This window comes from Convolutriloba macropyga, unplaced genomic scaffold (assembly GCF_964194025.1).
Source record: "Convolutriloba macropyga unplaced genomic scaffold, txConMacr16.3 SCAFFOLD_3117, whole genome shotgun sequence".
NCBI classification, from domain to species: domain Eukaryota; kingdom Metazoa; phylum Xenacoelomorpha; order Acoela; family Convolutidae; genus Convolutriloba; species Convolutriloba macropyga.
In genome coordinates, this window is record NW_027452633.1 from 1 (window position 1) to 12,011 (window position 12,011).

The following is a 12,011-nucleotide window of genomic DNA, read 5'->3' on the forward strand; positions in this document are numbered from 1 at the left end:
CTGCAATCACCGCTCCCACCACAACATATCTCCACAATGCAAGCATCTGCTCTGAGGATACCAAGTTGAGCTGCCCCAGCATGACTTGCACGACAGGAACCTGAACATGCAAGATGGGAACTGCCAGATCAGAACAGTTCCAAGGCAATGGCAATAATAACACGACTCATGACAAGATCAAGTCAGGGAGTACCTGGAACGAAAGTCCTGTGCTCAGTAAAAGCACAAGCACAAACTCGAAATACTGGTCAATCGACAGAGAGATTCGACGGCTCCGTCAGCAAAGTTGACAAAGAAATTGAGAGCGGCTGGAGTGAGAATTTTCATACGCAAACAGAATCCTGCGACAAAACAAGTGCATGCTAATTAGGATGGCAAGCATGGGAAAGAAATCGGCTCGCCAGATACTTGCTTAGTGGAATACATAGGAGTAGCGACTTAGCACCTACCCAGCATAGAAAAGGATGGATGAGCCGAAGACAACTGGAGCTAAAAACTTGCGCTCGTCGCGTGTCAAACCAGGAACCACGTAAGCAATAATCTCATACAGAACTGTTGGCGCTGCAAGCAGGATACCAGTGTACCCAGACACCTGTCGCAAGTGGTAGGGTACTTAGTACAAGATCAGCATTCTGCCACAGTTTCTGTAGCCACGCAAAAGCTCCAACTGATTGGCTGCACTGACCTTCAGAGATGTGAAGAAAAACTCCCCTGGAGACAGCTGAAGGAAGCGGACACCCTGCGCTGACACTGGGGCTTCCAGAAAGACAACAAGTTCCTTGGAGAAACAGAAGCAGGCCAAAATGGCCGCAGTTACAGCCACCACGGCAACCAAAACCCGCTCGCGCAGCTCCTCCAGGTGATCCCAAATGGGCATTTCAAAGTTCTCTGGCAGCTCCGATGGGTCTGGATACAGTAGGGCTTCAACAGATGATCTCTCTTGGTCCTCTACAATTCACCCAACACACGCACATTCGCAAATAATCAATTGGTCGTGTCCAGATGTGCATATGTGCAGGGAACTCTTTTCTCCAGGGCATGCTCCAGGACTGAAGTTTACGTGGTGGTACGAGTTGTTCTCTCAGCCATACAAAGTGGGCATCATATGAAAGAGTTGAGTAATAAATGGTTGACAAAACAGCTGTGAGACTGTTGTCGAAAACCGTACGTAAGGGGGTCAGTGTGATAACGGTCCAATGAACGAGGAGAGAGGTAGGACGGGCGAGGAAAGGGGGGGGGGGGGGGGGGGGTCTCAAGCTCTTCGTGACCTTTGCTTGCGGCACCCACGGCAACTTTTCTCTTTTCGGCTGCTGCAATGCTAGGTCTCAACGGAGCTCGCTGTGCCGGCGCTGGAGTTGAAGAGAAAGGTGAAATGAGTGCAGGCTGGTGTGGTTGTGCTCGACTGTTGCAAGTCCTCTTAGCACGACGGACCACCGTTGAGCTAAGGTTGGGATGGAGCGACGCATAGCCGTTCATCTTGGATATGAAAGGTATCTCAGGCCGCGGCAAAGCACTCGTGATCCCTCAGCCTGGGTGTTCAGGGTCAGTGGGTCAAGAAAAACAGTTGCCTCTTGTGCTTCTGCTCGTTTCACGGCGCGACTTTCTGGGCAGGCTGTATTGTCGACAGTATCTCCTACAACACTCGTAGGATACGCCACCGTGTCGCTACGCCACCGTGATAGATGATGCACGCGGTAGTCGGCTGTATGAGTAGGGTACCTAGGGCACCTAGGGTAGGACAGGCCGGGCAGCTACAGGTACCCTAGGACTCGAAAGTCGAAATACACCGCGCATGCAGCTTGGCTTGTGGCCTGTGGGTACCTAGCTAGTACGTGGCCCGTAAATAATACTAGATTGAGCATTACGGCGAGATAAGACATCGAGGGAAGGGCGATTTTGACCGAGGGGGGGTCCGAGGGCGAAGCCCGAGGACCCCACCCCGAGGGCAATATCGCCCTCCCGAGATGTATTATCCAGCCGTAATGCTCAATCTAGTATCGTTTACGGACCGTAAATTTTAGACCCCCGCGCTCCGGGGTCGGCAACTGGTCCTTTACGGCGAGGTATTTGTCAGTGAGCTCCCGGTGTTTAGTATTACTATAAAGGTAGTCTAAAATTTACGAGTACGAGTAGTTAGTACGTACCAGTACCGGGTAGGGGTACGTACCCTAGTATGTACCTACTCCGTACGCGCCTACCTACTAGACCATGTCTGTATATATCATATATATTGTAATTTGGTAGCCGGTACCCTAGGCCTATCTATGCGGCCACTCGTACTGCTAGAGTAGCGATACCTTCATTGCAGAATGCAGATCTACTACTATTCATAATAAATTATACGTAGCTAGGTACGAGTAGAGGGCAGGGATAAATAAAGGACGGTACCAAGCTAGATACCATTATATGATATAACACCACACTACCTACGAGAACAGTCTACATATATATAATATATACAGATTACAGATTACTTACAGAAATGTCATATAAAACTTATAACTAGGCGCTTTTAAGTACTGTAGCGCCCTTTGTGCATGCTGAGTACGCTGCGATTGGACGGCAGTGCCAGCGACGTCGTGGCGCGCGAAAACGCTGCTCGAGTTCCTCAAGCTGTCAAACTTTGAATCAGTACACCGCCTATCTGGCCCTGATCAGCCAGTTTCTGCACGGTTACTGGCACGTCCCTACCGGTCAGCGCGACAGTTCGATTCGCCGTGTACGCGAGACAACCTGCGCCAGATGCGTGTGAACCGGACAGCCGTTCCGCAGTCCGAGGAAACTGCGTGAGAAGTTGCTTCCCGCTTGTGGACCCGAGCAGTTACAGACCAATACATAGAGTGCTCGTCGCAGAACGTGACACCACCCGGGAGCCTGCCACGCCTGCCCCATATTCTTCCTGCGCCCACGCGATCACAGCATCATGAAAGCCACTTCAGCGAAATTCAGCCTCGCTGAAGTGGAGAAACACAACTCCTCCTCTGACTGCTGGGTCATTGTTCGTGGGAAAGTGTACGACGTTTCTTCCTGGGTGCCGAGACACCCTGGAGGAGACGTCATTTTCGTGAAAGCTGGGAAAGACTGCACCCAGCTGTTTGAGTCGTATCACTCGTTATCCGCCAGGTGAGCTCCCAGAAAACACTTCGTGGAGGACCATGAGCAACAGCACGCAAATGGCTCCACGCTCGCTTTACGGATAGTGCACCCGCTGAATCGCTGACTCCCTGCTCTCACCTCATAGGAAAGTCTTGGAGAAATTCTACATCGGAGACCTTGAGAGCAGCAAGAGTGTGGGTGTTCATTATGTTGATGACACTGAAGATGGCAAATTCTACCATGTGCTCAAGGAACGTGTGGAGAAGTACATGAAAGACAACAAGGTAACAACAGAGCCGGGTGCCGTGCATGCAATTTATGTTGCTGGTGCACGACCGCAAGTTGATCTCATGTTGATCTCGAGCCTGGTGCTTGTAAAAGCTGGATCCAAGGTGGGCTCCGGCAATGTACATCAAAAGTGCGATCATCCTCGCTGCTCTGGCGCTCGGCTATCTTGGTACTTTCTTCTACTTCCAAAACATCATGGTAAGTTCACCTCAAGCTTGATTCAGAGCAGCTGCACTCCCTGCTCCACAAACTATGTTGGTTTGATGGTTGTCTGCTTGCTGCTGTGTAGGCATGTCTGCTGTGTGCAGTGGTGATGGGTGCATCCATGGCCGAAGTAGGTGTGTCCATCCAGCATGATGCCAACCATGGAGCTTATCACAAGAACCGCACTCTGAATCACTACATGGGGTGGCTTCTGGTAAGACTCAGAAGCCGCGTCGACCAGAAAAGGATTGACTGTGCTCAATGCAGAATCTGCTCTTACAACGTTGGTTAGCTCTGTTTCAATTCTTCTATTACGTGAAGCTTGCACAGTCGCATTATGTACAGATTCTGATGAGTTGTCTGTGCTCCTCAGGATGTTGTTGGTGCTAGCTCATTCATGTGGAAACAGCAGCACGTGGTAGGCCATGATCACCTTCTGAAGAGATGGAGACCCAGCTTTCACCCTAATATGTGCTGCCTGACATGTTTGGCATTCTCACCTGTTTGTCGGTGTGGCTTTTCAACTATCGATGACAGGTGGGACACCATGCCTATACCAACCTTCATGACCACGATCCTGACATCCGAGTGTCGGACGCTGATATCAGACGAGTGACCACGTATCAGCCCTGGCATACTCACCATGTAAGAGCAACATTGTTGGCCTTGCCAGTATGGCTGCCTGCTGTCATTGTAGCCCTGGTTCATGAGCATGCTGACAGCAGATGTGGAGTAAACCCTCTGGGATTCCGTTTGTGTCTTCCACAGAGATTCCAGCAGTATTACCTGGGAGCTTTGTACGGCCTGTTATCTTTGAAGAGTGTCTTGGTGGATGACTTCACCGCGCTAAGTTCCGGCAAGATTGGCCCTGTCTCTTTGGCCAAACTCACCATGCAAGAGATGTGCGAATTTTGGATTGGCAAAGCAATTTTCTTTTCCTATTTTGTTGGCCTTCCATTGTTGGCAAGCGGCCACGGCTTGTTCAGGTTGGTCACTTTTTGGGTGTTGTCCCAAGCGGTCACCGGCTGGATGCTGGCATTTATGTTCCAGGTGGGTCGATATTCCACTGGAGGCATCCCACTGGCATGTACCCGCACCATTCCCGCAGGATCAGGACTGATGAAGCTGTCTGCACAGGTTGCCCATGTCACTCCGGACGTCCAGTACATTAAGAGTGATGGGCAGGGCTTCGTGAACCGAGGCTGGGCCGAGGTCCAGGCAGCTACGAGTGCAGATTTTTCCCATGGATCTTTCTTCTGGACACACATATCAGGTGGCCTTAACTACCAGGTATTATCTCGACAACAATGAGCTTGTTCAAGCTTTACAGTCATGAGATATGTTTCCCCATGCACGTACTCACTGATCTATGTCGCGGGATTCACCCACAACCAGCAGTGCGCAGCCGACTGATGGAATGCACCTGCTGCCATCACCAGGTTGTCCACCATCTCTTCCCTGGAATATGCCATGTGCACTACCCGAAGATTGCCCCAATTGTTCTCCAGACATGCAAAGAGTTCAATGTCCCATACGTTGTCTATCCAACAGTAAGTTCCTCTTTGCAGTCCACCTACATTCCCTGTGGTGCAGCACTTCCATACACACATGCATACATTATCAACATTTGGTCTTCGGCAGCTTTTAGTTGTTTGCTGACACTGACTATCTCCTTGTTTGGGCAGTTCCTCACGGCTCTGGAGGCCCATTTTAAGCATCTGGGGAATGTCGGATCTGGGCATATCGTTCCGTCCCTTGCAACCGTCGGTTGAATGGCTTTGCGGTCCATGAGGTGCTGGCTACCTGCCAGCCCCAACAGAGAGTCCCAAATCGCTGTGAGCTTGCGGGAATGTAATGCTCCGCTGATCCAGTGCCCTATACTGATGTGTTTGTACAGCAGCCTTCTTGGCAATTTCCCGCCACTGCTGCGCTTGGCCGTCCGCTGCACATAAAGCACCCTACATGCTCTGATACATGTAGCCCTATCCGTTTCTCTATGTCTGGCAGCAGAGCGTCTTATGTGCCGCATGAGCTTCACCTCTGTGTGTAGTTCCATCCCACTGTTCAATTTGTAGCTGCCACCGCATTGGTTTCCGGTCCGTTAGGTGCAGACACCCTCTGTCCTGCCGAGCGCCTCTACGCTCCTCCTCCCGCATCGGGGCTGTCTGGACTCGCGTCTGCGCCGGGGTGGACATCTGGAGCTTTCTCTGCATGTATCACTGTCTTCAGCCTTGAAGCTTCTGGGGCATGTCTGGGCATTGGACGTTGCCACACATAGAACAATCATGGTGGAGCACGAAGTCGCGCATGCATTGTTCAGTTTAAGATGAGGATAGCTCAGTTGTACAAGATTGATGTGTATAGATCGATTGGTCGCCTCCGGCAGACCCGCCACAGCCACAGCTTGGTGGACAACACCAGTAGCCACGCACGTGGGAGAAGCCATCTGGACTGTTGCGAAGCACTGTCAACTAGTGGCTTGCTGTGCGACCGAGAGGTAAGGCATGGCCACGAGAGCTCTCTGGAAGGTGTGCGCTACCGCTGTCAATTCAAAGAAGCTCAAGATCGAGATACAGGCTACTGGAGAGATGGCTGACATGCTCGTCCACTGAGGGCATTGTGTCGGCATTAACGCCGCAGACTCATCAAGCACGGCGTGCACGAACCAGACTCACACTTGACAAACCCTTTTCGACGTCAACACGTGTCATGCCGCTTACAGCACCACTCTGGCTTCAGAAGCCCAAGGTTGCAATGGTTGATGTATTGCGTGCCTTGCAGGTCTAGGAAGATATGCTGCATGTACACAGGGTTTCGGATAGGGGAATTGAAAATACATATAGATGGTATACATGGCAGATTCATCACACATCGTACCTCTATCATTAAGATGGCATCCTAACAGCCCTGCGGTTGTGCAAGTGGAGGTACGATGGTTGTTATTAATGCAGCGTTGCACCGATAAACGTTGTAAGAATTAGTGGAAGTAGAGGCAGTCTAATAAGTGTGATCTCAATTGAATGCGACGAAACGGGGGTGGACAGGAAAGCGAACCGCCTATACCACCCGCAGGGATGGGTATGGGGGATATATGCATGTCTCATATATGCCATGTGAGTCGTTTGCGTGGCCGATATGCCATCGTACTGAACTCACTGGCGCCGTAGGTCTGGCTGTTCTCCCCAGCAGACCATGGCAATCTCAGTGGAGCATGTACATAGCAATTTGCCATTTGCAGCAGTTAAGAAAGGTCCGACAGCTGATAAAACTGAATACCTCACACGTCTCCCACATGGTTTGTAGTAGGAAGCAAGCCGTCAGTTAGCGTTACACTGGGTCTTTTCTGTCGAGTACTGCTACTAAATCACAAACAATATTTCAACAAGTGCGAGGCCAGCAAGTCCGTTACCCACTTTCACACCATTGTGGCCTACCTCGCAGTAGATAGGAAGGGCTGTGTCACTGGCGCCCTCGACCGGAAGTCCGCATCCCCGGCTTGCAAACGAAAACGTCTAGTTGACCTCTCCACAATCTCCTGGAGGGGAAAGGCTGACTTCCTGCTCAGCCGGCACTGTGCAGTTTGTGGGCATGTCCGCTTGGCAGGTTAGGGCTTCCACTCGACATGGCCGCACTCAACATGACCGCAGCATGGCCGCATGGCCACTCAACATGGCCTCAACATGGCCGCGGGGATGCCTCTGAGGTCGGCATAGACAACTCGTATGACGTGTGCATGCATAACGCTTGCGGTCCTTACAGCTCTCGCCCCTCATGGGGTGGTAGGCGGTTTACCTTTGCTGTTTTCTCTTACCCGCCATGTAGCTACAGCTAGGTTATATAATTCAACACACTGGATCCCCTAGGACGTGCAACTGGAACTCGATCACAACACAACACACAGAGTCACTCAATCAGAACACAAAGACACTGAGTCACTCGTGGAGAGCTGACTCTTGTAGCCACTCGAGTTATGGCGTTAAGTACCGCCATTGGAAGAAAAATGAATGGATTCACGTGTGCGTCGCTAGCCGCACAACTGTACTAGATGTGTCAGAACGCGTATGGAGCCCAACGTAGGTTCGAGTACGATAATCATGGGTGCAACGCTCCCAGTACATGTGAAATTCCGGTCTCTGTACCTTGCATCTCAAGCTTGATGTTTCGCAATTCCAATTGCGGAAACCAACTCAATTACCGCTTTCAAATTTCAGGGCTCCCGCGTGCAATCGAAAGACCTGAATGCCACACGTGCAGTACTATGGGACTCGAGGGTGTACTAGTGCTCAGCAACACGATCATGGACATGTGCAATGATGAGGCTTGCACTGTCAATCGGAGCAAAATGTGCATTTACTTTGCCACAGAAAGCAGTGGAGCATACGGAGCTGTGATGCCATGTTCCCCCCCTTCACACCATGCAGTTGCGGCACCTCACAGAGCATGAGATGCACCTCATAGGGGGACTCGGCCGATATGTACAACGTGTACCAAGTGCACAACAGGGAATTCAACAGCACGATGGCTCCGCTCACCACTGGCTAGTAAGACAGCGGCCGTTGGATACTGCTAGACTGTGCCAGTGACTTCATTCGATGGGATATGTGGTGCCGCTGCACGTACTACTTGAACCCCAGGGTGGAACAGATCTAGAGAGGACAACCCAAGGAGGGCACAACGGGCGAGAGGAATATACGCGTGGTCAGTAGACATCTGGGGTAGGCAAGCCTGTGAGCAACCACAACAAGTGCCAGATGCAATGCACAAAGTATGTGCAAACCCTCACATCACGTGGTTACTCCTATGCCAGGGCCTTTTCCCCTCCTGTGGCATGCATCCAGAGCTCGAGGCGCAATGCGCATGTGGTAAAGGCAGTATTGAGTGCAATGGTGACACACCTGCTACAACAAAACATGAGCCCCATAGTGGAACATACACTGCCGAGTCTCTGAACATTGAGAGGCCGGATGAACAGAGTACACTAGAGGGCTTCATTTATTGACAGGCAGATCAACTGATGGGTCTGTTTCTGCATGGAGTTCAGGATTGTCCTCCCCTGCATTAGGCCTAGTTCGCATCAAACATGAAATGTATTTGGTGTGCTGCTCGAGACTACTCTGCAATTTCTTTTGAGCCTGCAAGATCACAGCGAACAAATTAGCCCAACGCAATGTGAAACTGTCAGTCGAATAAGTTCACTGTTGCAGAAAGAGAAGCAAATCACCTCCAACTGCTCCGCAATGCAATGTGAAACTGTCAGTCGAATAAGTTCACTGTTGCAGAAAGAGAAGCAAATCACCTCCAACTGCTCCGCTAGCATCTGCTGTAGCTCATACTGTTTCTTCAGCGCAGCCTCAAGGTCGATGGCTTCATCGGCAGGCGGTCTTCCATCAGCTCCACCATGTGGCAACTGTCCATGACTTGTGGTCACAACAGGCTTTTGTGCCACCTGAGATTCGTGGGCGTCTTCCATCTTCACTCTCTGCGTGGACAACACAACTTGAGCTCGGGTTTCAAGAAATGCTACTTCCATATGTACAATAACAACTTGAGCTCGGGTTTCAAGAAATGCTACTTCCATATGTACAATAACTACAAGCCGTACCTTTTGCGAAGGGGCGCTCTTCCCTTCTGGTTCTTCATCCTTCTTGTTTCGTTTCTTTTCTGTTCGATACTTTTGAAGATGGCTCTTCACGTGCCCGAGTTCAAGCCTGTCTACACCCATTGCCTTGAGAATGGCAGAAGGAGTTGCTCGGGAGTAGCCACCAAGCTTCTCAACAGCATCAACAAATTTATCGTGTAGCTCATCGGTCCAGCGTAGCCGGGGTTTGAACGTGGACGATGGATTGAACACGCCTACATGGTTGCAGCATGAGAGGTTACATATGGCATACCAGAACAGACACAGCATTTGCAATGAGCATCAATCAAGTGGTACGCCCACACCTGGTTGTAATGGCACATTTTGAAGTACATTACCATCAGGCAATGAAGCCATTTGCATGTACTGCATGCCTGGGGGCAGGTTAAAGTTTGATGATGCAACGGTGAGTGAACCAGGAAGGGCCATCTGACTGGGCGCCAATGTCTGTCCTGAACTCGTGGATGTTGTGAAGCTGACGCCGCTGTGGACTGGCTGTGGATTAGTCCTCCAGGTGTCCTGAGGCTGTTGAGGCAGGATAGTGTTAAAAATTACTCACACAACTTCGTCAACGATTCTGACAGTTGGCCAGATTTGAATCCTTACCATATTTGGCTCAACAGAGCCAGTTTGGGGGCTGTTGAGGAAGAAGTCAACTTCCGTTCCTGGATGGTGCCCTTGAAGCGAAGGCAACTGTCCAGCGTGCTGCATTGTTGCAAAGGCGTCTGAGCTCATGGACTGTTCAGCGTCAGATAGCTGCCCCTCTGATTGGTGGGGCCAGTTTCTTCCTTGTGAAGCAGCCATCATCATCTGGTGAGGGAGAGGGAGGGAGGGGTTTTGCGAATGACTGGCCCTGCCAGGCCAGCACAGGGGAGATTAGTGCTGGCCCAGAGAAGCATAAGCCTGGGTTGGCCGTCGGAAGAGGAGAAAATATATGACTTTCTGTGGAGGTGGTGATGCACCGGCAGCCGCCTGCAGAAAGGGGGGGGGGGGGGGGGGGTGACCAAGAAAAGTTCTTGCCCGCAGTCAGCCTTACGTTAAGTCGGTGCTATGCTGCGTCTGATGTTTCTCAGGATGTGGTAGATCACTTGATGAAGGGAAATCAGGAAGGTCTGGAAGATCAGAAGGTGTATACAACAGGAGGTCATGATTGTCGTCCATGGCCGCTGCCTGCCCCTTTACACACGAGTCAAACTCCTGCTGACCAGGTCCAGCTTTGAGCACTTAGGTGGTGGACGCTTTGCCGCTCCTCATGTGCAGCTCCTCTGGATCCAGCACTGATGGCAATACCGTCCTATCAGAGTCCTGGTCTTGCTCACTGGGTCGGGAGCAGGAAGAAAGGGGGGTATGCTGCAGGCTAAGACCCAAGCAACGAATTCTGATGTGTGGTGAGGCACAAGAACAGTGCCAGAGAGGGTGGGTGGTGCAGACAGGAGAACGGGGGTGCGCTAGGGGGGGGGGGGGGGGGGGGGGTTGTCACGCCACAGGACCTGGGCAACACCTCTGAGTTGCGCATAGAACCCCATGCTAGCGTGTCAGTGCGGAGCGGCGGTTGATGTTGACCCGGTGAGAGGCGCAGGGACAAGAAATAGAACAGCGCTGTCACACCGCCTTGCCCACTGGGACGGTAGCACCGGAAACCTCGTTTCTAAACCTGGACCTTACTCCGGAACCGACCGTTGTACGAGTAGTGCTTCGACTGACCGCATGATACACGTCTGATACATGGAAGTAGGTCGAGAGCCAGAGAAGTGGAGTTTGTGGGGAGGATCAGCAGCGAAACACAGAATCTTGACCCGCGATGTAATAGAAGCGCTCCAACCAAAGTGTGAACGACCCGCCTGTTCTATGTGCTAGTGATACGGATATAGATAGGCTTTTGTGCATGGGTTTAACCTGCATCATTGCTGTTTGGCGGATGTAGGGTCCGGACAACTGGCCAGCAGGTGTTTCTTCACACGAACACTCAGCTGCTAGTGGTACCTAGCGCCACTCCTTTGTTGTGGTATGAGCAGACCCACGGCAAAAACCGAACTTGACCGGCAGACCCCGCCGACAGTAACACGGGCCGCCAGAACCAGATACTTCGTACTTCTGGTAACGGCGCAGAGATCGACCCTAGTTCCTGAAACAACGAAGCTGTTTGTTTGATACTTGACGTGGTTGCAGACCATTTCGAGGTGGATGACCCGCGGCGGTGGTCCAGAAGCCAGATGCCCCTGCCTGGGCCGTATGGCCGGGGGCGGCAGTCTGCGGTCGGATGTTTCCCGCCGTCACGTGTTGAGGTTCCTGTGTGGTATCGATCGCCGTACATGCAGCCTACAAGTGGGTACTCGTACTGGTACTGAATTTCTCACACGGTTTCGGTGTGAATTCACCAGAATTCACCGTACAACCTGGTACAACTTGTAATGTACTACCAGTAGTACGAGTACGAGACTCGAATCTCGGCTCGAAAGAGTGGGGCAGGGGGTTTTCGACCCACCTTCTCCCGGCGGCGGGGGTGAAAAAAAACTAGTACGAGTAGTACGAGTACTGTAGCAATACATACATGCACAGCTGGTGCTCTAGGTACCGTACGTAATATATACAGTAGACAGTAGTATCCCGTACGCATAAATACACTGGTGACTGGATCGATCAAGGACTACTATCTATAGCTCGCTTATGAATTAAGAGTTAGAAGTACGAGTACTAGAGTAGGAGATACGTGGCTGCACTCGGCCCTTTCTGTCAAAATGTGTGTTTGAGTGTATGCAGGTGGGCGCTAGCCAGCTTAATAAGG

At 51.4% G+C, this 12,011-nt stretch overlaps 3 protein-coding genes across 7 annotated transcripts; 1 reads left to right on the forward strand and 2 right to left on the reverse strand.

The window, feature by feature from the left end:
• Positions 1-6: 6 nt before the first annotated feature.
• On the reverse strand, positions 7-1,587 carry LOC142357673 (uncharacterized; the record flags this gene model as incomplete). The annotated part of the gene is given in 7 exon segments (XM_075409227.1): positions 7-100; positions 194-258; positions 261-321; positions 323-341; positions 450-592; positions 686-948; positions 1,269-1,587. Coding segments are annotated over 7 exon segments (853 nt in total), but the record flags the coding sequence as incomplete, so codon positions are not given.
• A 1,046-nt stretch (positions 1,588-2,633) lies between these two features.
• LOC142357674 (uncharacterized) lies at positions 2,634-5,458 on the forward strand. Of its 4 annotated transcripts, XM_075409230.1 has the most exons (10): positions 2,634-3,123; positions 3,242-3,380; positions 3,478-3,582; positions 3,674-3,802; positions 3,962-4,006; positions 4,126-4,233; positions 4,357-4,638; positions 4,726-4,878; positions 5,028-5,138; positions 5,274-5,458. In XM_075409230.1, exons 1-10 carry the CDS (start codon positions 2,924-2,926, stop codon positions 5,358-5,360), a joined length of 1,359 nt encoding a protein of 452 aa, XP_075265345.1. In that variant the 5' UTR covers positions 2,634-2,923; the 3' UTR covers positions 5,361-5,458. The 4 variants fall into 4 exon arrangements, with proteins under 4 accessions (XP_075265345.1, XP_075265343.1, XP_075265344.1 ...); XM_075409228.1 differs by having other exon boundaries at positions 4,357-4,878; XM_075409229.1 differs by having other exon boundaries at positions 4,357-4,861; positions 5,274-5,409.
• A 3,094-nt stretch (positions 5,459-8,552) lies between these two features.
• Positions 8,553-11,284, reverse strand: LOC142357676 (uncharacterized). 2 transcript variants are annotated; one of them, XM_075409232.1, is made up of 7 exons: positions 11,123-11,284; positions 10,263-10,544; positions 9,833-10,079; positions 9,532-9,751; positions 9,191-9,441; positions 8,885-9,067; positions 8,553-8,720 (listed from the first exon to the last, which is right to left on the reverse strand). In XM_075409232.1, the coding sequence occupies exons 2-7, from the start codon at positions 10,385-10,387 to the stop codon at positions 8,577-8,579; spliced, it is 1,170 nt and encodes a 389-aa protein (XP_075265347.1). In that variant the 5' UTR covers positions 10,388-10,544; positions 11,123-11,284; the 3' UTR covers positions 8,553-8,576. The 2 variants fall into 2 exon arrangements, with proteins under 2 accessions (XP_075265347.1, XP_075265348.1); XM_075409233.1 differs by lacking the exon at positions 11,123-11,284 and adding an exon at positions 10,728-10,893.
• Between the last annotated feature and the right edge of the window lie 727 nt (positions 11,285-12,011).